The sequence below is a fragment of the Eublepharis macularius genome, chromosome 2 (genome assembly GCF_028583425.1).
Source record: "Eublepharis macularius isolate TG4126 chromosome 2, MPM_Emac_v1.0, whole genome shotgun sequence".
NCBI lineage: Eukaryota > Metazoa > Chordata > Lepidosauria > Squamata > Eublepharidae > Eublepharis > Eublepharis macularius.
Window position 1 is genome coordinate 6,250,594 of NC_072791.1, and position 26,222 is coordinate 6,276,815.

Genomic DNA, 26,222 nt, shown 5'->3' on the forward strand with positions numbered 1-26,222 from the left:
TTCCCAACTGGCCAGTTCAAACTCCACCAGCATATAAAATTCCATTCTTAAGAAGTGAGGCTAGCAAAACCTGATCCCTTTCTTACTACTTCCCCTGCACTTGCCAAAAAGTAGCTCTGGGTTCTGGTTTAGGCAGTGGGTAATGTTTTCCAGCAGTGGAGAAGCCTACCTGTTTGGGTTGCTCCTTGCATCTGTTCCACAAGCGGGGCTGCACTGTAGACATGCAGAGTCCCTCCAGCTCTGCTGGGAGGCAAATCCCCAATATATGCCCAGCCACCTCTGCGGAAGCACATTGCTGAGAGGTATTTCCTGGCATGGCATATACATATGCAAAAACTGCCTACAATTTTTTTTTTCTGAAATGTCACACAGCTAGTGCCCCAAATCTCATCCCAAACCTCCTATGCTGTCTGTCTAGCACACCAGTTAAGGTCTTCTGCAGAAGCCGTTCCTGCCTTCAGCGAGGGCCATTTCAATAATGGGAAGTGACTTCTGGAATGTCCGTCTCCTTGAGGATCACCGATCACCTATGCTACTCTCTTTCGGGAACCTGGCCAAAACACTTTCTACCTAAGCTTTTAATTAAGGGTTGATCTTTTAACTTCATTTTTATAGGCTGCTTTTAGCCCAAGACGCATTTTAAGCTGCTTGACGTTTTATGCTTTTATGCCGTGACAGAACAGTCAACCCTGGCCAAGCGCTGCTCAAGAAAAGCGGCACATGTCCTCCTCTCCGGTACTGCCTTGCAGATGCAAGCCATTGATCTGGATCCTCAGCTCCCTTTCTGCTCACTGCAGGCACTTCCGCTCCCAGAAAGAGGGCACGGACAATTTTCCACCATTCTCTCTGCAACCTCCATAATGTTCCTGGGCCCCCAACGATCCAGGGGGCACAGATCAATGAAGCCAGAGGGGGGAGGCAGGAAAATTAATATTTATAGAGCACAACGGTCCAAGCTGTTGTTTCCGGGGAAGACACCGATTTTCTGCTCAGTGGGCAGCCTGTCCCCACCCTTGGTTTCTGCAGCAGACGGGTAACCTGGGAACTCGATCTCGTCCTTAGTGAGCTGCATGAGGCATGAAGGCCCACAGGCTCCCACAACTGAATTCTTCCTGTGCCTAATGCAGTGAATGGATGGCCCCGATAGGGAAACCTCTTCCTATCGTTTGCCTGCTGAGACCATTCCTGTGGTCAAGGTCATCTTCCAATAAACCAGCGGCTTCTCACCGGGCCAAAATAGCTGCTTAACTTGGAAGAGAACCTGAGCATTGTATTATGGCTAAACACAAGGTATGAAAAACCCATTCTAATTCATGGTGACTGTGGAAATAAATCCGAACACCTCACAGAAATCATTTTCTGTATCTTAAAAGAATCTTGAGAAGTGAAACACCATACAAACTACAGTAAATTTTAAGAAGTTGGTGGTTGTTGTTTTTTTACTAAAGACTCTTGTTATAAATTACACAAATAACTTTATAAACAAATCCTCCCCACCCAAACTCGCATTTTGTTTAAAGTAATAACTTTATCAATACAAATAAAGAAATTTCAAGTATGAAAAGTGCATTATTGCAATAATACCTCTTTGCAAGTCCAAAAGTCTTGGTTTAGGGTAAAACTATAAAGTGTAAAAAAAGGAATAAAACAATCAGTGCCATCTAGTCAGTCCAGGAGTCCAATACCTTAAAATGCTGCCTGGTGTGCTATTGGAGGGGCAGGTTTGCATCTGGAAGTTGGGCTTGTGTCCCCCCCTCCCGTAAATATTCAGCTGATTGAATCCTGCTGAAATTAGCACCTGCCAGTGAATGGAAATGCCCCGCCCACAATTCTAGGGGGCCCTCAGCATCAACCGTTCTGTGCTGCTGCTTGCATATTGCCGACTTCTTCATCCTCTTCATGGGTCCGTTTCAAACTTCCTGCAAAGAAGACAGATTCAGTTGGAGAGGCTGGGCAAGAAGATGGAAGCAAGAAGATTTATTACCGAACTGAAAGGGCCCTTAGGGCCAAAGTAGACGTGATGGTGCCCGCAGGGATACTGCTACCATCATAAAGTGATTTTAAAATGCTGTGGTGGTCTGAGGTGGCCCCTTGCCTCCCATGTCCCTTATCAAGCGTCAAAATAGCTGCACCATCTCCCTTGCTGCTTCGGCACGAGAAAAGGTGCATGTGTGGGATGGAACCCAGCGCTGCCGGCCTGATCAGCACCAGGCCCTTATGGCATTATTAAAACACTTTATAATAGTGGCAGTGCCCTCGTGGCAGACGGGGGACCATCACATCTAGATTGGCCCTTGGTTCGAATATAAAGGAATAGATTTCTGCAGAAACATCTCATTTTTCCTTGAAATATTCCATTCAAAGACAAGTTAGAAAGCTGAATTTTTATTAACTGTGTCCTTTTTAAGACTACACCAAAATCTGTAATAATAAAAGGACCAATCAGTAGAAGGCACAACTCAAAGCTGGGAGTTTCAAAACTGGCCACCGGCGTCAAGATGATCATAGGAGTTGCAGGGCCAGAAGAGAAGGGAATCAGAACACCCCTCTTGCTTTTTGCAATGAAAGTAAAGGTTTACTCACAAGAAGTCCGTAAGGTAAACGAAGCACAGACAGGGAGGGTTCAAAATATCTCCTCCATCACCAAAGGAGGTTTAAACACTTCCCTGGCCTATAGCCTGTGTGGTCTATTGGTTAGTTTCAGCACAGAATCTGGGTGGCCCTGCTTTGAATCCCCTCCGCCATGGAAGCTCGCTGGGCGACTTTGGGCCAGTCACATCCGCACAGCCTAATGCTCCTCACATGGTTACTGCTGTGACAATAAAATGAAGAACAGGAGAATGATGTGAGCAGCTTTGGGGCCACGCTGGGGAGAATTGTAGCAGAAGCTGGGTGGAAAATGTCCCTTCCATTACAAAAGAAAGAACTTCTCTGAGCTATCAGAGAAGTCTGGTGCAGTGCTTAGAATGAGGTCTGAGTCCCCCCTCTGCCACAGAAGGTTGCTGGCTGCTCTTGGGCCAGTCAGACACTCAGCCAGGCCTACCGCACAGGATTACACTGAGGATAAAAAGGAAGAGAGGAGAAGGATGTAAGCTGCTTTGTGTCTCCGCTGGAGGGCAAACGAGGGCATAAATAAAGTCTATAATAATAAAGTGGGGAGGGGGTGTCTCTCAAATCTTTTCATTTGTCCGCCTGTCTTTTTGTGGCAGGCATAACTCGTCAGAATAGAAAGCCAGGCACTTGCAAACTGGCCACCAGCTTCAGCACAATCGTGGGAGCTGCTGTGCTGAAGACGGAGGGAATCGGAACATCCTCATTCTATTTGCAATGGAAGCAAAGACTTAATCACAAGAAGCCAGAAAAGTGCAGGCAGCATAGAGGAGGGTGGGAAATAGCCCCTTCATTACAAAGCAAAGGGGGCTTAACAACTTCCCTGACTTGTCACTCCAACCCACTTCTAAGGATGTTGTTGTGAGGTTTAAAAGCATTACAGGAGAAGGATGTATGCACTTTGGGTACACACAGCAGAGACAGGGAGGGTAGAAAATATCCCCTCCTTTACAACACTGGGGCGGGGAGGTGACAATGATTTCTCTGAAGTCTTAGAGCCAGTGTGCTTAGTGGTCAGAACATCAAGGAGATCCAGGTTTAAGTCCCCACTCTGCCATGGCAAGCTGGTTGGAAACCTTGGGTCAGTCAGACACTCTTAGCCATGCCTACCTCACGGGTTGTTGTGAGGATAAAATTGAGAATGAGAGAAAGGTAAACTTTTTTGGGTCTCCATCTGAGAGAAACGCAGTGTGAGATTTGTTATAAATCTAACATTGCCTACAGTTTGCCAAAAAAGGATGCGCACTATTGCTTCATCAGGTATCGCTGCTAGTATTTTGGCAGGAGGGAGAACTGCTCTTCCAGTATTCACAGCACTGTTAAATATTGTGAGCGCAGCGAGCAATGGGGTGGGCCCCAATGTAGCAAACAAATTCCGTCAATTTTTTTACAAATGTATACTAAATTTAGTTACTGTGCAAAGGATTCTGCATCTGATCACCTTTTCCAGCTTCTCTTTCTGTATCTGAAATGAATAATTTCAGTCATCTTGTGCTACACGATCGTTTACTCCTGAGATTGCTGCAGATATATTTAAAATATTTACCTCAGCTTTCAATTTCAAATCTACAACACGACACCACAATTCTAAACACCCCGTAGCAATTAAAAACGCGAGCCATGCCAGAATCCAGCAAGTACAGCGAAAAACCCAACCGAGGGCAGAACAGAAACAGGATCCGCATCGACAGGAAAATCTAACTCGGCACCCCAAAGGTTCACAAAGACCACCCCTGTCACCTGAACGCACGTGACGGCAGGGCAAAACAAACTTCCCTCGGGGGAACTCTCCAGTTTCCGCACCACGGCCCTTTCTCAAATGGCCACCCGCAGAATCTCCAACGACAGTCCTTTAAGCAGGCCCAGAAAAACCGATGAGGATGATGCAAGACTGGGATATAAGAGAATCCCTGCAGCCGCCAGCTACGCTTGGACCACCACTAACATTTCTGGAAAGGAGCAGACGCACATCCTGTGCGTTCCAGTTGTCTAATCTTGCTGTAATTAAGCCATCAACCTTCTTCTAGAGAAAAGGGAACAACCAGTGGACCAGCCTGCTCCCTGGCCACCATATACTGCCTGCACATCCCAGGATCAAGAGAATGCACCTGAGTTATAAATCCGAAACTCACAGAAGAATGGAACTCCTGCTAACACAGGCTGTATACATGTTCAGACAGAATCCCAAGTGACAGCGATGGGATTTTCACCGTGTCTAGATTAATCTTTGGTTGAAACTGGCCTGGTCTGGCCCTGAACCAAGACAGTCACTGGGGGCTGTAGCTGGTGCCACTCTGTGTTATCAGGACAGGACAGAGCCTAGAAAACTGTCCTGCTGCGAACACAGCCTAGACCGTGAAGCTCACCTCATTAAAACAAAATGGAGGTGTGAACATCCCCTTCCACGGCAGCAACAGGCCAACCTTGTTAGGATGGGGGCAGAGACAGCAGCAGAGAGAGAGCTCACCTGTAGTAACAGACAGTGATCGCTCCAGTTGCCGAGGTGACATCATCTGGATAGTCAACTTGGCGAGATAGATGGCTTCGTATTCCTAAAAGAGGCAGTACTGTGAATGGTGGGGCAAGCACAGGTGGGAATCTAGCTCAAGCAGCCCCCAAGACACAAGAAGAGGAAGATGACCAGAGACCCAAGACAGAATCATGAAGGCGGGAATATTACACTCTTCTTCACCTGGCTGGTCAGAATTACACATTAAACAGAGATGGAGGCAGGGCATCAAACCCTTTGGGCTGGATTTAGAGGACCAAAAGCATAGCTCTGCCCCCTCCTCACTTCCTACTGCAGCCCACTGTCCTCCCCCCCTCTTCTGGAACTGTGAACTCAAGACCTGAAACCATTACAAACCACGGCAACTCTCCCATCTGAACCACCTGAGCAGTTACAAAACTGTTGGCGCTTACGTTCCTTTACGTGCTGAATGGAGTGAACTGCCTAAAACCCTGAAAAACCTTGGAGACAGCCAATCACCACCAAGGGAGAACAGCAGTTTTCTAACCAGAATAGAATTATGCAGCATGTACAGTGTTCTGGCAGCCACAGTTACACCTGTCTGACAGATCTGTGAAAGTCTGAACATAGCCTAGGGATGTCACAGCAAAATGGAATGAAAATGCAGCAACTGGGATAATATGAAGGCTACTGCCTCACTGCCAGTTGCAAGCTAAGGTGCAGAAAGTGCTGTGGGATCCAAACACTTGAACATCAGACAGCCCTGTCAGTTCTAGGTCAAGACCCGCCCCCCACTCTAGGTGCTTTGTACATGACGATGGCCCAGGTTTTTCCAGACCACTTCCAACGTGTCTTTCCGGGATCCTCTGCAAGCCTCAGTGCTTTCCAGAGCTAAAAGCCTCTGTGAATTATAGGTGATCTCCAGTTCCTGCTCAGGATATTCTGGAGGCTTGAGGCTGTAAGCAATTAACTGCAGATGTGTAGCAAGTGGATGGGGACAATGTCCACAACAGAAATTGACAGGAAAAGCCAACTTGCGGTACTATGCCTATCAATAGCCAAAGCCATTTTCAGAAAAACGGTAAGGCAAGTGGTAAATAAATGTTTCCGTCTCAGTCACCGAAGACCCATGCATTTCAGACCCATGCATACCAGAAAGACCACCAAGACGGAGGGAGGGGGGCTTACCTGAAGTTGATGAACAAATCCGGCATTGGGGTTAATACAGAACCTTCTTTCTTGCACGTACGTAAATGCGTCCCTGCACAAGAAAAGATGACTGGTCTTCGTATTTGATTTATACCAGTCAGCGTTAGCTTCCTTACGAGCTTTCTTGGCATTTTCTTGAGCGCTGTGTGTATTCTATACATCAGGCGTGATTAGCTATTATAGCCACCAGGAGAAGTCCCAGTGGGCTGATGGCCTGGGGGAATCAGCTCGCCTCACCCAGGCCGTGACAGTCACCTTGCCTGCCCAACCATGCTGCTGCAGCCAGGCCAGACTCTGCGCGTTGCTCCTTTGGGTCATGCCTCCCTTTCCAGGGCCATTAGGCCCTCCCAGCCTACCCTTTCTGGCCTTCCTTCAAGGGGCAGAGAACGGTGTTCAAGGGCTCCCCCAAGAAGCCCTACCCAGGCATTAGCCTCATGCAGAGCTGCTTTGTTTCAGGAAGGGCTCCAGTTGTTACTTTAGCACTGAAGAGGGGCTCAGCTCACTGGGAAGATCTGCTGTGCGTAGCCTGCTGGAACTGACAGGCCCACTGAAACACAAACCCGTCAAGGACGACAACACTTCCTTCTTTGCAGCAATCCTTTGAGGCGAGTTCATGTGAAATGAAAGCCTCTTTTACAGAGGCTGAGGGCACAATAACAGATATCCAGGTATCTAAGGTGGAAATCTGGACTTCTGTTCTCTAGATCAAGATGCAGCTCTTGGACATGAGCCCGTTTTGCTCGAAACAGATCTGGACCCAGGACCCCACCTTGAAACAGGGAACCCACTGAATTTTTTATACTGGGAGGGGGAAAGCACCACTTCCCACTTCCAGCATCTCAAATAACCTTCAACTACATTATGAACAGAACCCCTCCCCCTGAACCAATCTAACCCCCTGAGGATACTCCTTTTGCCTGCCTCCAGTTTCAGCCCCAGAAACCCCTGGCCCTAGATGTGCTCATACACCTATTCCACACACACACACACACACCAAGGGCACTGACTAAAAGCCATGGGTGCACCAGGGAACACCCTGCATGCCAAGTATCCACTGAGGCCAGATAACGTAGCGAGGGCAGAGGAAGTAGGTCAGCAAAGAACAGGGAGGAACATTTCTGAAAATGGCTGCCAGCGGAGCCCAGAGTAGAGATGTCAAGTTGCTCGTACAGGGACTGGTTCGCCATTCAAAAATAGGTGCTGTTCTCTGGGATCTCCTACTGGCCTTTGGAAGGGGCTAGAGCTCAGGGGTAGGACGTAAGCGTTCCGTGTCTAAGGTTCCAGATTCAGTCTCGGCACCTCCAGTGGAAGGATCTCAGGAAGCACAGAAGTGAAGGAGGCTGGAGAGCCATTGCCAGTCAGAGAGGATAATACTGGATGGGGTGCTCTGTTGTAACGTAAGGCAGCTTTAAGTGCTGGGGAAGGGACGACAGATCTGGAGCTTCACCCCAACAGGCAGGCTCATTTGCTCATCTGCTCCATTTCAGCCACTGGGAAGGGGAGAAGCCTGCTGTTCATCGTGGCCCCTAGCTACCATGACAGCAGCAGCGAACTTGACCCAGGAAGAGCTGCCCTAGAGTTGATGGGGAGGGCAGGAAGAGTGGCTGTTCCACCCCCACCATCCTCATGAAAGCTTGGAGGCAAAGGGGCAGCCTGGCTCAATGCAGCAGCATCTCTCGGAAAACCCATTTTGGCCACATTGTGGCTCAGGGATCCAAGACAGAAAATAGGATCATACATTTCCATACCTGTACTTCACCCCAAATGTTTCCATAATATACGCAATAACTAAGGCAGCACTGAAAAAAGAAAAAAAAGAAGTAAGGTAAGATATCCAATGGCCACACCTTGTGAATGCTAAAATAAAGAGAAGCCATCGTTACCTTCTGGAAATCCCTGCGTTCCCATGGACAAGAACTTTTCCTGGGAATGGAAATAGTTACTTTACACGAGCCGGCCTGAATTCTCCCCCCAAATCACCAACTACTTGTCTTTAAAGACTGAATTTATACCCCCATCTTTCAAATCTTCAACAAAACCCGCAAGGGGGCTTTTTAGCAAAGTAACATGAGCACAACCACGGCTCACTGAAAGCCAGCAGGACGAACACCAGTCCCTTAAGCACCTCTAAGCAAAAGGCAAAGGTCCGCTCTAAGCTCTGCGTTTCCCTCTGGGTCCCCCAAGCAAGGCCTCCACGCTGCAACCTATTCCTCAGCCTCTCAGTAACCTGAGTGGTGAAGGCAGAACTTGAAGACTCCTCTAGCCACCATCAGCCCCCAGAAGATACTATTCACTCAGTGAGAAAAGCTGCTCCCCAAATTAGAAGGAGCACCCAGGTAGGGAAATGCCCACTTTGCCTTGGATCTATAAACACTCCTACCACCACGACATAAGTTCAACCACCTCCCCATACTCACTTATGTGTGATTAGGATAAAAGTAGGGAGGCAAACAGAAAAGCCACATACCTCCAGTCTGTAAACTGCCATCAATAAACTCCTTAGTCTAAAGGGGAAAAAACACACGGAGATGCCATTCCTGTTACATTCAACTCAGAAGTTCTTACAGCAGGACTGGTGATCATGGACAAAAGAAAGTTTACACAAAGGAAAATGAGGTTTGCAATTGCTGATAAGTCTTATTACTGACATTTTTTGCAGAAGAAAGATGACTTTCCTTAAACATTTGCTGCTTTCAGGCTACACCTGCAGTAGCCATCTATGGCTTAAAATGGCTTGCTGAATGTGAGTTCAATGACCACACATCAGAGGGGTGCGCTGTGTCTGGATGCTGTGGCTCAAGGAAGCTCAACTGCAGTCACGTCTGCAGACAAAAATCTTCCTACCAGCGGTGTTGCCTCTTTGTGCAACGTTGCACTTACCTTGCCAGCACGAATATCAACTTTCACACAGCAACATTTCCCTACATAAAGCTGTGCTAAGAAGTGCATTCTGGACATACTGCTATATGTTCTGTGCTGCCACAGAGCAGCAGCAAAAGGGCTATTAACGGCCTCCAAGGCACTTTTGTTAAAGGCCAACAGACAGGCTCATCCATCCCTTCCCAATTATCAACTTCCAGGCTAAAAGATGGACGGGAAAGTTTTCACAGAGGTGTTGCATTTAGATATGGGAACCCATGTCGACAAGATGCATGTCTACCTGCAAATATCTGCATTTACAGAACAGAGGTCTTCCTAGAAGCTGCAGGTAACATCTGGAGTGGGAATAATTTGCCTTCTGTTTTTGTAGAGAGGCTCCTAGTCGCCAGAGCTGTGAAGCAGCAACGTGGGGCCAAGAGATCTGCAGCCTTTCCCAGTGTTTCTTCAAACTCCTGGCACGTACACAGAGCATTCAGACGTCTCTACAGCACTGTAAGAGTCTCTACACGAGATGCTGGGGCCCGTGTCTGTCAAGTGTCGGGAGACACAATGTTAGCCAGGAAGTGTAGTTTTGAAAGACAGAGCCGGCAGAAATCACTCCGGAGGGGACGGATTCACTCACAGCCCTCCGCTGCTTTGGCGTGCTGGTCTCCCCTTCTGAAGCTTTTACCTTGCCACCCTTGCTGCTTAAAACTTTGAATCAACCGAGCCTCAGCAGGGCAAAGGCTTTGGGAGACGCCAGAGGCAGCAGAGGGCTGTGAGAGACTCCGTTCCCTTTGGAGCGTTCTCCACCGGCTATGTCTATCAAAACCATGCTTTCCAGCTAACATTGCATCTCCCACCATGTGAAAACCACATGTCAAAAGTACGGTGCAGAGAGACTCCCAGAGGCCCCCACAGGCGTGAGGAGATCGTCGTCAGAAATGCTAACCATGGTCAATGGTCTGGTGAACAACTAATCTCCAGGGCAACTGGGCACCTAGCAGACTGAAGAGTAAAAGTAACTCAGATATCTTCTAGAATCAAGCAGAAGATTAGCAAAGCCATTCTTGAGGCAAGAATCACCGTACTGGACAGCTCTTCCCCCTCAGCGTTTGCATGGCTCTAAAACAAGACACAATCACCTGAGAAGGTCTCCAGCACAAATTACATTAAAAGGAGAGCACTCTGTGCATTGTTTCGAAAGCTGCTATGAGCCTAGAAAAAAGACAGGGTATATATATGCTTCAAAATAAACTTTCACGCAGCTCTCATTCACAGCAGTGCCACTTGCACAGGAGAAAAGCAGGCTGCTTACTCGCAACTGTCATTCCTTGAACAGTCACCCGGGCATCACATGGATGGGCTTTGCGCCTCTGCAGAAACTGGCATTTGGAGCTTCTAGAGTTAGCAGTTTGCAAAGACCTCCCCCTCATGAGTGTCGCCTCAGACTGTGCACGCTCTGAGAGAGATGCGGCATCCTGCTCAGTTCCTTCCACAACGTACAAGTACACGGCAGCAAGCTAAAAGTACCTTTTGCATATGCATCGAGGCACAGGTGACCACTTGAAGAACACTTACAGGTACGCAACTGGTTTTTACTTCCTTGTGGTTTCTGCACATCACATTAATGCATGAATACGAGCTAGCTTCCCTGCCTGGAGGCAGTTACGGGCGCATTAATGAAAGAGCGAGTTAAACACAGCATGTCCAAACAATGCACCGCTTCTAGCTCATGTATCGAAGATGGAGCATTTAATACATTTTGTTGACTGAGGCCAAGCAGCTACACACCTCTACCAAAAGTTGAAGTTGCTGCTACAGCTCCTATAGAATAAAACGGATTCTTAGCAGGAGCGGTTTCTTTGCCACTTCATAGCAGAGATGACTAGAGCTAGGATATCCAACCACAGGCATCGGGATGACACTTTAGCCTTTCTCTATTCCGTAGTAGACAAAACACGCAAGATGTCTGAAGAACTCCTCAGTGCGGCTGACACAGAAGGAGAGGGCCCTTGTGGCACCTAAGGAAGGGCGAGTCCCTTCTGCATCTGATGAGAGGGAAGGGCTGGCAGAACAAGGTTCTGGTTCTGATGGAATCCCAGCACCACCTCAGGAATGAAGGAGCTGCCAGGGCCAAGGAGACCTGCTCTGTATGGAATCACAGGAATGGGGGGATCAGAGCAGAGTGCAGAGAGAGCTGGTGCCTGCCGCCTTGTGAGAATGCCGCTAGGAAAGCTGTCTTCTGTGCAAGATGCTGGATGTCACAGGTAGCCACAGGTAAGCCCGGCCATAAATTGAATCAGAACAAGCTGCAGGGTCCATGCTGGAGTCAGAAGCTGCACTGGAAGATACGGCCAAATGAGGCTTCAGAAGAACTGCTATGTTATGTTATGAGAAGAGGGAGCATCCTCGGATGACAGGCTGAGAAGCGGAGACAGCCACCAGACGGACCTTGAGTGATGAGTGTTCCAATCCTAGAGACGGACAATGGAAAAGATACTCCAGGATGGAAGGCAGAGGACAGGTAGATGGATCTCCTCCCCGTAACGAGCAAAGGTGGTAGAGCACTTCCATTTGCACTGCTCTCTGGTTAAGTGGCTTCCTCCCCACTTCAGAGCACACGCAGTCTGAAGCTGTGATCCTAAAGGGGAGGTCTTTGTGCCAAAAAAACAAGCCCCGAAGTTTCTGAACGCCAGCCTCTGCACAAGCACAAAAATCCAGTGTGAGGCACAGAGACCACAAAGTAGTAACAGCCTAGCGATGGGTTACCTTTGGATAGCGCAATGCTGCTAACTAGGGGGAGGATTCACAAAACTGTAGCTACATGAACTACATAGGATGTCGTGCTGAACGGATCTTTCCACTTCAAGAACAGCCATGCAATGTGGCCCAGAAAAATGCTTCCTAGAGCATCAATGACAGTCGCTGCTGGTGTCACCACAGGAGCAAGAAAAAACGACTGCAATGCTTTGGGGGAAGGAGCAGCCTCTTGCTCTCATGAACATGAGTTAGTGTAGCACCACTCCTGAACAGCATTAGTATGAAACTCACAAGCCAAGAGAAACACTTACCATAGGGAAAAATCTTATTATATTTTCAATGGGATTATCTGCAATATCCAAGACTAAATACCTACAATTAAAATAAGTGTGTTAAATTCACAGCCATGACTGCTCATCTTGTAGACTGCAAACACGTAGCTTGGAAATAATCAGAAATTGATATAAAGAAGCCAAGTTAAAATGCAGGCTCCCGGCTCGGGGCAAGCCACAGGTTGTGCTGCAGTGGTACGCAATAACGGCCCCAGAGCCCCGTTTTTGCGAGCTGCCTTTGGGAAGGAGCCCTCTGCAGGGCTGGCCACTCCCCCCCCCCGAAGCCCTCCCCCCCACAGCTGCTTTAAGCCAGTTCAAACTAGGTCTGAAATTACTGAGTAATTGGAAGCTGCTTAGATGACAGGGACTGGAGGAGAAGAGGGGATGGCAGAGGAAGGGTTGCACATGCCCTTGGCTCCAACAGAGATGGGGCAGTTTGGCTATCGGTAGATGTGGTTGCAGCGTCACATGTCATTTGCACCTTAAGAGTCATGGTACAAGAGGCAGCAAAATTTATACATCAAAAGATTAAATTATTCTTAATCGAAGGGATGGTTCCAAATAATGCTTAAAGGCCGCCCACCACTTTATGCCCCCCGCCACAAATCCCTACACAGATGCAATTTTGGGAAGGTCAATATGAAATGGAACGAAAGATACGACACATCCCGGCTCTCTCCTCTTTCTTCACACCTTTTGAAGGATGGTTAGTTTGAGGATGGGAACTGAAGGCTTGAAACTAATAATGTAACCAGAAATAAGCCTATGCTGACCAGCAGCTACACCCCCAAGCCCTTGAAGAAATTCTGTGGTTTGTTTTCGAGGAGGGGGAGCACAGACCTTGCCTGCCTGACAAAGCTAGTGTGAAAACTTGCCCTGCTGACCTCTGGAGTTACAAAACGGCAGCACTTGTCCCATCCTCCTAGTTGCTCCCTTGTGGGAACAAACACGGCTCCTGAAATGGGAACTAGACTGGAGAGAAGCAGAGAGGCCCTTCTGAAGTCACAGCAGCTGGAAATGTGAACATTACCTGGGAAAAGGCCTGTTTTGATAGGGTTGACAAGACAGACAGGACATAACCTCACTTTTCCTCCTTTGTCCATCATAATGCAAGTTATGAAGAAACTAGATGAACATGCCAAGGAAACTCCTGCGCCTGCACTTCCAACCCTATGGAGGCATTGACGTATGGACTGAGTCCTGTTCCTCTTTCCCTCTAATGGCAGTGCTCTTCCTCGGCAGAAAGGGGCTCTGCACTGGGGAAGCGCTAGGGAGAGGCTCCATGGGAACCAATCCAGCATACTTGCCAACTTCTTGGATTCAAGAGACCTTTGAAACTGTCCCTACATGAAGAATCCACCGGGAAACTTGCTAACAAAGCACATGTTTCTTGAATAAAGCGTCAGACTGTCATTTGCAGAATAGTGTTGCAATGCTTACCTAAATAATTGCTGGAAGTTTGGTTTAATAAAGTTTGCTTCAATATTTTGCCGTATGCATATTATATGGGTAATTCCATTTTTCTGAAGTATAGGTAGCTGCAGAACGAAATGTTAAAAGAAAATGAAAACCTCTTGAAGTTAGTACTGATGCAATAATGGTAGGAGAAAACTGACACCTTTTGGGGTCCTCTGCATTTAACTGGTAGACATTTCCACAAAGGGGACTCCATCTCCAGATACACAGGAAAAAATCACTTATCAATCAAAAGGAAAAGAAAACTGATGAAGAGTGACCATGTTCCAAAAAGGGCACAATATTGACAGGAGTTGAGTGGTGAAGGAGAAATATCTGCTTGAGCCTCAGAGCTTAGAGAATCTTGGCAGTGTGATTTACAAACAACCCCCTACTTGGACAGTAATAACCAGCATCTTGCACAAGCCCCTGTATACTGAAGAATCACCACAAAGACTTGCTGTCGTTCCCATCCAGGTTTCTGGAGACTGTCCAGCCATTTCCAATAGTTCTGGGGGTAGGATAAAGGCAGCTTCCTAAAGGAGCTTCCCTGCCACTTCCATTCAAAGCTCTGGAAGGAGACTGGGCAGTTCAAGGGAACCAGAGAGAGTCTGCTAATGCAGCACAGGCACACAAACGCTTTAAAGCTGTCATTAAATTAACATGTGCATGAATTTAATGGCAAATTTATTTGATTCAGAAGTTTCAAAAACCTATCTGAAAGTTTTGAAGGTCAACACAATGGAAAATGTTTTTAATAGAAGAGATTCCAGAGAGTTCATTGGTACTGCAAGTTATTGATATGTATAGATTTAATTCTGGTTTAAGTTACCACACAAAGAAAAGACAAGATTTTGGTAAACCTTCTTTCAAACAAAATGATGAATTAGAGAGCAATGTAATACATTCAGTAGCAATTAACATATCAAAAGGTGTGTAATTATTCCCGTGTGCAGAATAATTGATGTTCTTTGTACAATTGCATTTACTTGCAGCATAAAAAAAAGCTTAAGATAGGCGTACCTTGCTTTTCATAGCTGAAGAATATGGGCCCAAGAACAACCCAGGTAAAATTTCCTAAAAAGGAAGGGGGGAGGGAAGGAAACAAAACACACAAAATTCAGCCTACTATACTGTTAGTGACAGCGGAAGACACGTTATTTGCACTTTAACTGTTCAAGTCTAATAAGCCTCTAAATTTGCTGCCCTGCTCCCTGCGGGCTACATGGCGAGGATGGGGGTTCTTTGGCTTCAGAAATGGTGGTCACAAGATGTGTCTATGACCAAAAAGAATTTCACCCAGTAGCATGTGAGCAGCACAACAAACTACGGCCGGACTGTTGACACAGCTGTTATTATTGGTGTACTAGCAGTAAAACGGCAATATGCTGGGAAGGTTCAGTTAGGATCAGCCAGTCCATGCTACACCAGGGACTTCAACCCAGACATCAGATACAAATCCAGCTACCTCCCCACGCCAGAACTTTTCGGTCGTTAGGCCTGGAGCTAAAGGGACAACACACTCATAAGTGGTGCCATGGAGGGAAACTCTCCCGCACAGTAGACAGAAGATCTTGGCAGAATGAAAAACAGGAGCACGCACTGCTTGCCTCATCACCTGGAACTCATGTCAGAATGTAGTCAATACTTCACAAAAAAGTGATTTGTCAGTAGACTACTGGACACACTCTGTCTGAAAAAAAGAGGCAAATTTGAACACTCCCCCGCCCGGCAGCGGCCCAATCCTGGCCGTTTCAAGTCCGATCCTGGCTGTTTCGGGCCCTGAATGGGCCCAAAACGGCCAGGACCAGGCCACTGCCGGGCAGGGAGTACTCCTCTACCCACCAGCAGCCTGATCCTGGATGTTTCGGGCCCAAATTAGGCCCAAAATGGCCAGGATCAGGCCTCTAATGAACAGGGGAACACTCCCCCGCCTGGCAGCAGCCCAATCTTGGCTGTTTCGGGTCCAAAATGGCCAAAAGGGACCCAAAATGCCCAGGATTGGGCTGCTGCCAGGTGAGGGAATAGTCCCACACCTGGCCGTGGCCTGATGTTGGCCATTTCAGGCACAAATTAGGCTGAAACGGGCCCAAAGTGGCCAAAATGGGCCTGAAATGGCCAGGACCGGGCCTGAAACAGCCAGGATCAGGCCACTGTCAAGCAGGGGAACACTCCCTCGCCCGGCAGTGGCCTGATCCTGGCTGCTTCGGGCCTAAACGGGCCCCAAACGGCCAGGATTGGCCCGGGGCAGGGAGGCAAGCGGACTTGAATCATGGGAGCGCTCCTGGGGGTGGTCATGCCCTGTGTGATGATGTCACTTCCCGGAAGTAATGTCATCACACGGTCCTGGGAGCGCGCACATGCACATGCACATGCTTTCCGCACATGCATATGGTACCACTGAGTTCCACCACCTCTTTTCTCAGAAAAAAAACCCTGGGGTCAATATTTACCTTCAGAGATCCTTTATGTCCTTATGCCCCACTAAGCTAAGGAGCAGACACTGGCTCACTTTCTTGAGTCATCTAAATTATTTTACCAAACCATTTCTCAACACACCCTTGGTGCCAGTGATATTTAGGGATGAGAGGTCCCCTGTGCCTTTAACAACCAAATAAGAAATACAACAGGCAAAGCTTTCCATCACTATATCTGCATGCCAAGCAAAACTGATCCTATTGAATTTCTGTGTGTCATGCAGCTAAATAGGAAATCTCTTCTGCTATATTAGACCTACTTCTACAAGACATATCAGGAAGGTTTCTCGTTCAGTCTGGATCTCCATGCAAAAAAAAAGACTTCTATTTTAGAATTTTACAAGTTATTTGCATCTTTATTATGGCTGCAATCCTAAGCACACATGCCCTGATGCGAACCCTACCAAAATCAATATACTAAAATTCTAAGTACACATTAAACATGAAACAAATGTTTGAGAATATCTGTCCTCTTCCTCCATTTTGATCTCTTTGCCCTCCCTCCGCACCTGATCCTCCTGCATGTATAGACTTTCCCAGATTACTTCTTTGTTCTAGGAACAGCGAGAGATTCAACTTCTCCCAAATGGACAAGTCACAAATCGAGGATCCCACCTAACCGTTAGTTTTGTTCCACACCTCCCGGTTCTTTCCCCCCCCTTAAATGTAACCTACTTAACAACTTTCTGAAATAACGGTACCATTCTTAAGAACAATGGCAGTGACTGCCACAGGGTGACCGACCAGCGTCCTCTACTGTCCACACACAACAGGAAGAGTTCCTGGCTGAACCAAAGGCCTCCTAGACCCTGAAGAAGTGGTGTATTGCCTGGCGCAAACCTGGCCCACTCAAGGAAATTCTGCATGGAGGGCAGCCAACGGCCCAGGAACAAAGGTTGCCATCACCAAATGGTGACTTTTGGGCAAATAGCCTTGGGCTGGGAGTTGCCCCCAAGCCCAGGAGCTTGCAGCAACCACCATTTCTACGAGGACACGAGCTTGCAATTTTTTCAACACACTAATCTGATGATCCCAACAAATCCTCTGATCTTGGGAACACGGTATCATGAAGCAACACAGCTTTGTACAGATCATCTGTGGTGGCAGCTCTACCTTTCAGGTGCACCCTGCTCACCACACGGAATTAGCCTTCTTGAGACCAGGGCCTCTTCTGGAGACAGGCGGCTTCCAGATGCTAATCCCTGATTTCCCCTGTAGCGCACAAGACCCATCTCACGGCTCCTTAGGATTTTGCTAAGCAGTACCAAGTAGCTAATTAACAACTGGCTTTGACTAAAAGAGACGTTCATACCTGCATCTCTCTTCTCATTGGGTATGTCCAATCCTGGAGAAAAAGACACACAGTTCATACAAAATAAAGACAAATTAGCCACACACAAAAAATCAAGTTCTTGAAAAAGCTGGAAGGTGGGGGTAGGGTGGGGAAGAAACGATCATCATTACTAATTGGTACTGCATCGTTAAAGTGCACAAAGGGCATCGTGCTTCCCATATTTGATAAGAATTCAATGACTCAGATAAGGAGTCTGCCCGGGAGGTAGCTTGACTGCCGGACAAGCAAGTTCATACAGCTCCCACACCACTACCAGTCCACAGAATGTGTTCAATGGAATTTGTTCAGGAAGGGATAAGGTTGCAGCAAAAATGGAACTTTCCATAAAAGTAACAGGGTTACAGTTAGACGGTATTATTCAGGAGGGCGTTTTTATAAAGTGAACAAGATTTTTATAAAGTAACCTATCATTCTCTTGATGTTTAAACTGTAATCACCATTGGATGGACAGTAAATAGTAAGTTTTATCTCCCCCACCGTAGCAAGCAATGACTTCAATTATTAAGTGCCCATTGGGCTACCAAAATACCACTGAAGAGTAATTCACTAACATTATGCAACAAATAAAACACGCCGCCTTTTATTTTCACTAGCAAGAGGAGTCTATCAGCCATGCTGACTAAAGGAAACCACATTCAGAGGCAGTCAAGCTCTGAATCCCAGTGCCAGGAGGCAACACCGGGGAAGGCCTCGGCCTCTATGCCCTGTGGTTGGCCCTCCGGAGTAACTGACTAGCCACTGTGTGAGACAGGAAGCCGGGTGGGCCAGATGGACTACTGGTTTTATTCAGCAGGGCTCTTCTCATGTTCATAATTTTGTACTTAAGAGATCTAGATACATTTTATTATGTGTGCAAAGTTAGCGTAATCTCAACCCTAACCCTGTTAGGACAAACAGCGCAAAGGAGTTTCTTTTTAAGAGCATAACTACATTCAACCCATTTCCTCCGTTAAGGAAGTCAAGTCATATAACTGCCCCGGTTTCCTTTGGACGACTGTGGGATCTAAACGATGTCACATAAGGAAGTAGAGAGGGGTTTTTCCCCCTAGTAAAAAGTGATCAACAGTTAACAGGTGTGAACTTCATACTAGGCACAAACAGGTTTTCAAGCACCATCATCTATGCTGTACCAGGCACCTGGGGCTTCATGCGCATCTGAGCTCACCAGCTCAAGTTGTATTCTTTCGGCACTGCTGAAAAGCTCCTTGGAACTGAGCAGCGTTTGAAGCCCCTTTTTGCCATGCAAATTTCTTCCAATAAGGCTTCTGAATGGCACAGCAAGAAACGAATGCACACACATTCGCTTGCTTCCACTCTACTATTTTATCTCCCAACAACAAAACTATTAAAACTAGCTGAGTGATGCATCAGGATGAGCTATTTGTACAGAACTGCTGCAACTCGTGCAGTCCCAACTGGCAATTTACAAAGCCTTTTAAACCACGGAAAGCTAGCCCAAAATGTAAGCATTACTGAGAATGAACAATCTTCACACTGTGTCAACCCAAAACAGCTTTGCAAACGACTACATTTCTGGGTGCCAACAAAAAACAAATACAGTTATCCAGTTCCAGATCCCAGACAGACATCCAAATCTAAGCAACCAAAGTATGGATTCCCTACAATTTACACCTGAAGCAATATTGATTTCAGTGGAACATTTCCAAGTGTGCTCAAGATCACAGACTTGAATTAGACCACCCGCTTGTTTAATAATTAGTCAAGGGCGTTACTATGTAAAGCAAGCATATCTAAGACTTGTTTTTAGAAGTCCTGTTGCTCTTTCTGATGCCTTTGACTGTGATTTTTCTTTACTGAAATTAACATTTCTACTCCCATATTTATTTGTTCCCAGTACAGCTCTGGAATAAAATTAGAAGCATCTTTTGGAAAGGCAGAGAAACAGCAATATGCACACACTTTACCTACTTCTAGGCTTATTTGAACTTCAGGCACTAAGATTTTTATCTGTTTGCAACCTGAAAAGCAGACATTCAAGTTACATATCTGACAATATGTTTTTCTAAAAAACAGAAAGCAGCATTTTTTCAGTTTTATAAATATGTAACAGAATTCTGACAGTAAATGCACCAATTTGTTTTTAACTTATATATCAACATGACTTTTTACAGTCGTTGATTTTGTATGCCTTGCATATGCAATAAATATCCACAGTTTTTGCAAGTACAATATTCCTGACACGTAAGTATGAAGGCCTTATCTTTTTCCAGCTACCACATACCATCCGACGGGGACGGCGGTCTACAAATGCAATAAATAAATAAATAAAAATATGCATAAGAATATGTATTATATAATATGGTGGCCAGCCTAAGGAGAATATGCCGGACTGCACAAAATGCTCAGCAGCATAAAATAGACTGATATATTACACAGCATTGGCTGTATTATATTCTAGGTTAGAGGTGAGCATGGACTGGAAAAAACCCACGGACCATCGGCCCGTGGTCCATCATGTTTCACAGACCACGGACTTTTCACGGACCCACCCCGTTCACAGACTGGTCCATCGGTCCGTGTTCCGTAGGACGGCCCCCTTCGCACTCAGAGATGCCAAACTCGCAGTGAGGCTTCAGCATCCTCTCCTCCAGCCACTCTCCAAGTTTGGCCAAGATTGCATTTCGGAGGTTTGAGTTACAGACCCCCAAAGCGGCCACCACCAGGAAACTTCCAGTAGATACTAGGATTACTGCATTAGCTTGCATTAGATACTGCATTGGCTTGCAGCACCAAAAAGCTGCAATGAAGCAAAATCAAACAGAAAAGCGTGGGGGAAGAGCCCCCTCACTCACCACAGACACCTTCCCAGCATTGCCTAGGGAATTAATTCTTGTTCCTTGATCGCATAGAGAAGAATGGGAGCTCTCTGGTTGACAGCCAGAGCACCTTTCAAGTTTTTAAGGGCTAGGATTGGTGTGTTCCCAGGACTGCAGAACGTTCCTCCCCTCTGTTGCCTAGGAAATTAATTCTTGCTCCTTGCTCGCATAGAGAAGAATGGGAGCTCTCTGGTTGGCAGCCAGAGCTGCCTATCAAGGTTTTGAGGGCTAGGATTGGTGTGTTTCAAGGTCTGCAAATGCCCATTCCATTGCCTAGGGAATTGATAGACTGGCACCAGGATGTCTTGACTCACAGACCATGGACCAGCCCAAACGGACCAAAGTTTGTGAAAACTGAGTCCCACGAATCACGTGTTCGTGAACCATGAACCAGGCTGGACCGTGTCAAAGTTAGGTCTGTTTTGAGGACCGTGCCCACTTCTATTCTAAGTATCATAAAATGCTGGGCGGCATAAGGCAGCACAAAGTGACACAACATGCTTGGAAGGTGGCATAATATGCTGGAAGCATCAGAAGCCTGGGTACAGTTCATTAAGGCCACAGGAGAAAAGTGATTTGTTATTAAGCAGGCAGTCAGGATTCCTGAGAAAGCAGAGGCAAGAAATGCAGGAAAAAGTTCTCTCTGGGACAGGTTCTCTCTTGCTGACACGACACCTTGTCCAGATAGAGGAGGCAGCCTGCAAGGCCAGGCTCCATAGGCCCAAGGCATTGTGATTGGCTCCTTGAGAGGTGTCAGAACCGGTCTAGTGCTCTAAGACTGGAAGGGAAAGGCAGCCCATGAGGCACTGTTTTATGCAACCTGGGCTCCTGGGCTCCAGACTGCTCTAAAAGAATCCAAATTTGAGCACTACCCTGGTGACTTACAGGAAATCATCACATGGCAAAAAAAACGGATGAACACCATTTACCAGCATAATGTGATATGCAACACAGTATCTTGCACACACTTAGGACAATACACTGAAGGAGGTGGCACAAAGTGCCACAATGTATTGGATGATATGAAGTACTGGACAGCACATGGCAATACAAGCAAACTTGGACTGCATGAAGTGGCATAATGTGCCAAGAGGCAGAAGGCAGCTTGAGGCAGCAGAATAGTATGCTTCTGTAAGATGCCCAGCCTATGTCAGGCACACACATGGCACAAGTCAGTATAGTACATCACACAGAAAATTTTCCAAAATCGATTAATTTTCTAATGAACAGAAAATGATCAACTTCTAAAAATGCAACATTTCATAAAAGTAACAGTAATGAATGGATGCCATTACCAATACAATATAAGGGAAGTTTGGCAGTTTCAAGGGTTTTTCAGGTGACTTTCCCGAGGAGTTGTGTGAGAGTACATGTATGTTTTGTTGATCTGTATGGAGAGAATAAAACCATGGATATATGTAACAATTCAATTTTTTTTTAAGTTATGAATTTGCCTGACTGGCAGTGCAGGTCAAATAAAAAGTAATGCTAATGTTTTTATTTATACATCTATATATTGTAATCAGTAATCCGATATGGGACTAACAAGTAATTCAACTGATGCTATTGAGAGTGATAGTGAATCGAGGCACATCAACAACCCCCATAGAAGAAAACTGAATTCAGCTGAAATAGATGAGTGGACAGCCACTGTCACAGTAACTTCTGTGTTTTCACCTATTTCTACCCATCCAAACCTTTAGGAATGTCGTGGATTAGAAACACAACGAGGCACAAATTAGAGCAGAGAGGTCTTGTACCTCTTTCCTGCTCCGCATTCTCAGATATGTGACCCCTGTACTTAGTCCATCTCACCATGGCTCAGGTATAAGATGGGCGATTTTAAACCATCTTTCTCACTGTCCCTTTTTAATCTGCATTGACAACTAAACTGGAAGAAGCCGCCATAAAGAAAGGCTTAACAGCAACAGCATATGGAATTCCGCTGTCAATAACCACATCCCACTTTTAGAAGTCCTTCCCTCCAAAAGACTGGACTGAACAGCAAAACATTTGATAACCTGTGGGAATTGTTTATTAACTCTATTTGGAACATGATGAATTAAGGAAGAGAGTTGCACACTGTTTATCTATAAATGTATGAACATATTGTGAACTTTGTACTGATTAAGTTAATGTTGAATCACTTAGCGGAATAGTATTGATTTTGCAGCAGAGAGAGCATCTGTATTTTTGTCCTTGGGACAGGAAGACAACATAAAAATTTCAATTTAAGTCATTGCCCCCCACTACGCTCAAGAGCCATATTTGATTCTCAAGTCCTCAACCCCTGTTACAGATGGCTGACAAGATGGCAAAGAAGAGCAGAAATTGCCCATTTTTTCTGTTTTGTTGTTGTCCCAGCTTACCGCTCGTTCAGACATCTCCTGGATTGTATCATAAATACAGCCGTTGAACACATTTCTGTTCTACATGTCTCTCCAGTGTTGTTATCATAAAAACACATATGATACTATTTGCAGTCCCAAACTGTTTATTTCTGTGGTCTCTTATTAGTTGTTCATACATTATTTTAATAATGATCTTTAACCTTTTCCACAAAACAACATGCAAAGCCTCCTCCACAGCATTTTACCAGTGGAGTGGTTACTTGTACCAGTGAAGGTACAAATAACTTCCAAAAATTAACAGTCTTTCCCACAATTTCTTACTCAGGCCAAATGAACTCCTGAAGCCAATAAATCTTCCTCAGTGGCAGGGGTTTTACTGGGGCCTACAAGTGACCATCTGATACCTCGCTAACACAGTACAGCTAAGCAATGCCAGAAATGGATAACCTTGCTAAGGTGAAAGCCAACAGAAGATAAAACCTTTCCTATGTGTACAATCCTCCAGGCATAACCCAAAGGACATGCAATACACTTCACTGCGTGCAAATGAAATACAAGCTACCACACATTCAGCAGCATAATGGTAAATTTCTTTAAAACATGGGCGTGAGGACAAGATTTAAAATTCAGCTGCCATGCTTGGGAGAAAGGCTATATTCAACCTAAAAATCCCAAAATCAGGACCACATTTGGATTACTATGGACTCTGACAGGAAATGGTGAGGCTAAATATAGTAACCAAGTAATGCATCAATGGAACCAGAGATGGAGGGGGAAGATATGAAATGCAGGAAGTATAAAGAGGGGATGTGCAAAGCATGATGTAAAGACAAGCATAAGAGGTGAACAAAAAGGAGAGAAGAAACAAAGAGCTAAAAAGAAGAGGCAGGAGGCTGCCCTCCATCGTCATGGGCTACTTTTGCCCTTAGGCTTGCAAGAGAACGCAGAGATCTTAATGGCTGGCTCCAGGAGCAGAATATTTTTCCTGGAGGTTCACCAAAGCTAGAATCAAAGCATCCTCCAGTAACAGAGATTTTTTTGTTGCTTTACAGCACCGGCTGTGTTTGGCTGGGAAAGCTACAACTCAAGCAAATTTAGTAAATACGGAAGCAGGCAGGTAACCAAAGGATGTACACTGGACTTATTATAATGGGAGAATTCTATGCCATATTTACATCTTAAGTTGATTCAATAGCCAAGCCTGCTTGCTAGCAGCTAAGTTTGGGATGTACAAATGGAGAAAACGGGTGACTGAATGGGTTTAATGCACCACCAAGACGTCCTCTGTCCCTTATGCCTGTTAAATGAGGTTCACACAGACCCTTGTTAAAGAAGAGTGGGAGAAGGGCAAATAACAGGCATATTCTACTAGAACCAAAGCAGGAATTCAAGTAAAATTCTCTAGCTGAAGAGGGGGCCAACCAACATCCTCAGGAGGCAGCGTGGCAACTCAACCAGCAGTCCTTAGGATGAAAGCAGTAGGGTGGATGAGAACAAATCCTGTAATTGTGGATGAGGACTCCTATAGAGCTAGGAAAACTTGTGTCAATTCTGTACCACTGAATACATATTACACAAACCTACTCTATACAAGATGGCTTACTAGTATAAAGCCACGTCCTCCAGTTTGCAGGATCTGAGCAAGTCTCTTAATGATAGGACATTTTGGAGGTCTTTCGTTCATAGGGTTGACCTAAGTCAGAGGCGACATTATAACATGCTTTATACCAGGTCTGAAAAACGGTTCCTCAGTATCATCTACTCTGCCCAAGAGCATACGGAATTCCAACCAGATGGGGATATGGGGATATAAATCCCCCAGAGGGGGATATATAAAACAGAAACAAGAACACGGAGCAAACACAGGCACTTGTGACTGAATTAACACGTGTAGGAAAAAGCAGAATCGCATCCCTTGAAGGGGGCAGGACACTCCAGCATCCTACACTTAACAAGAGAGGGTCACGAAGTGCCTGTATTTGTGCAAAACCAAGAGCCTGAAATCTACTGGCAGGGAGGGGAAAGCTTGCCAACCTCCAGGTGGTTACAATCTGTGCACTAGGTTTGCCTTATTTGTTAAACCTCCAGGTGGTGGCTGGAGATCTCCCGGAATTACAACTGCTCTCCAGGTTACAAACATCGGTTCCCCGGGAGAAAAGGGCTGTTTTGGCAGGTGGGGCCCGACTGCATTATACCCCGCTGAGGTCTATAGCCCCCCCCCCAAACTCCACTCCCCCCAAATCTCCAGGAATTTCCCACCCTGGACTTGGCAACCCTCGGGGGGGGGCAACAGCGGCGGGACCCGTTCGCGCTGGTCTCGGCGCGGTGGGCGTGCGGGGAGGCCGCCGCGGGCGGCTTCTCGGCTCCCGAGCGCGGCGAAGGGGAAGGAGCGGCGCGCCGGGCGGGGGCGCGCCGGAGAGGCCCCCGGGCAGCCCGCCCCGACAGGCCCTGCGCGGGTCCGGGCGCGGGGCTCACCTCCGAGTCCTCCTTGGGCTGCGGCAGCGCGGGGAAGACCGGCCTGGCGAGCTCCATGGCCCGGCCGGGGGCGGCCCTCGTTCCCTCACACGCGCTCGGCCTCGGCCTCTCCCCTCCCCGTCAGGCCGGCGGGACGCGGCGACGGCGGCGGGCGAGCCGCGGCGCTCGAGCGATGGCGGCCGGCGACTGAGGAGGAGAAGGCGGCGGCGGCGGCGGCGGAGGCTCCCGCGCGGCCGCCATGCTGCTGGCCCGGCCCGGCTGCCCCTCCCCCGGGGCCGGCGGCGGTCACTCCCTCGCTCCCCCCCCCCGGCCGCCCGCCCGCGCCGCTCCCTCCCTCACGGCCGCCGCCAACCGTCGCCCGCCAGCCGCTGCCCGAGGGGCGTGGCCCGGACGGGCCGTAAAAGGAGGGGGCGTGGCACAGCGCCCGCGCTCCCCCGCCCGCCTCGGAGGAGGCGTGGGCGTGGCCCGGCGGCGGGGTTCGAGGGGGTGTGGCCGGAGAGAGAAAGGGGCGGGGCCGACCGCGCTCCAGGCTCGCCTCGCTCTAGCCGTCCCGTTGTGCGCCTGCGTGACGTGGATGCTGCGAAGGGAAAGATAGTACAGAGTCCAGTAGCACCTTTAAGACTGACCGACTTTATTGTCGCATAAGCTTTCGAGAACCACAGCTCTCTTCGTCAGGCGCATCTGACGAAGATATGGGGATATGGCTCTCGAAAGCTCATGCTACAGTAAAGTTGGCTACTAGTCTTAAAAGGTGCTACTGGACTCTACTATTTTGCAACTACAGACTAACTCCTCTGGATCTATGAGAAGGGGAAGGCTTGCAAATCTTGCTGCTGATATTTACGTTTCTCTGCAAATTCGGAATGAGGGAACCCCTCCAGCGCTGAATAGGGCGCTTGGATCCTCTCGGGACAGATGCTGATTTTCTGCGTTTCACACCCCCAACTCCTATCAAGCTTATTCAGGAGAGAGATTAAGATAGGCAGCCCTTTTTGTCTGCAGTAGTAGAAAAAGAGCAAGAGTCCAGTAG

At 47.2% G+C, this 26,222-nt stretch overlaps 1 protein-coding gene across 1 annotated transcript; it reads right to left on the minus strand.

Annotated features, from left to right (window-relative positions):
• Nucleotides 1-1,407: 1,407 nt before the first annotated feature.
• STYX (serine/threonine/tyrosine interacting protein) lies at nt 1,408-25,531 on the minus strand. The gene is made up of 11 exons (XM_054970910.1): nt 25,193-25,531; nt 17,488-17,520; nt 14,722-14,775; nt 13,684-13,781; nt 12,223-12,283; nt 8,757-8,793; nt 8,173-8,212; nt 8,038-8,088; nt 6,269-6,341; nt 5,078-5,162; nt 1,408-1,919 (listed from the first exon to the last, which is right to left on the minus strand). The coding sequence occupies exons 1-11, from the start codon at nt 25,247-25,249 to the stop codon at nt 1,849-1,851; spliced, it is 660 nt and encodes a 219-aa protein (XP_054826885.1). The 5' UTR covers nt 25,250-25,531; the 3' UTR covers nt 1,408-1,848.
• Nucleotides 25,532-26,222: the final 691 nt, after the last annotated feature.

Bases quoted from the DNA above. Each gene is read 5' to 3' on its own strand.
- STYX (XM_054970910.1), bottom strand. From the start codon at position 25,249: ATGGAGCTCGCCAGGCCGGTCTTCCCCGCGCTGCCGCAGCCCAAGGAG. The intron at 17,521-25,192 runs GTGAGCCCCGCG...CTTTTTCTCCAG, and splicing joins AGCCCAAGGAGGACTCGGAG to GATTGGACATACCCAATGAG. The intron at 8,213-8,756 runs GTATGTGGCTTT...TTCCATTCCCAG, and splicing joins TGGCAGTTTACAGACTGGAG to GAAAAGTTCTTGTCCATGGG.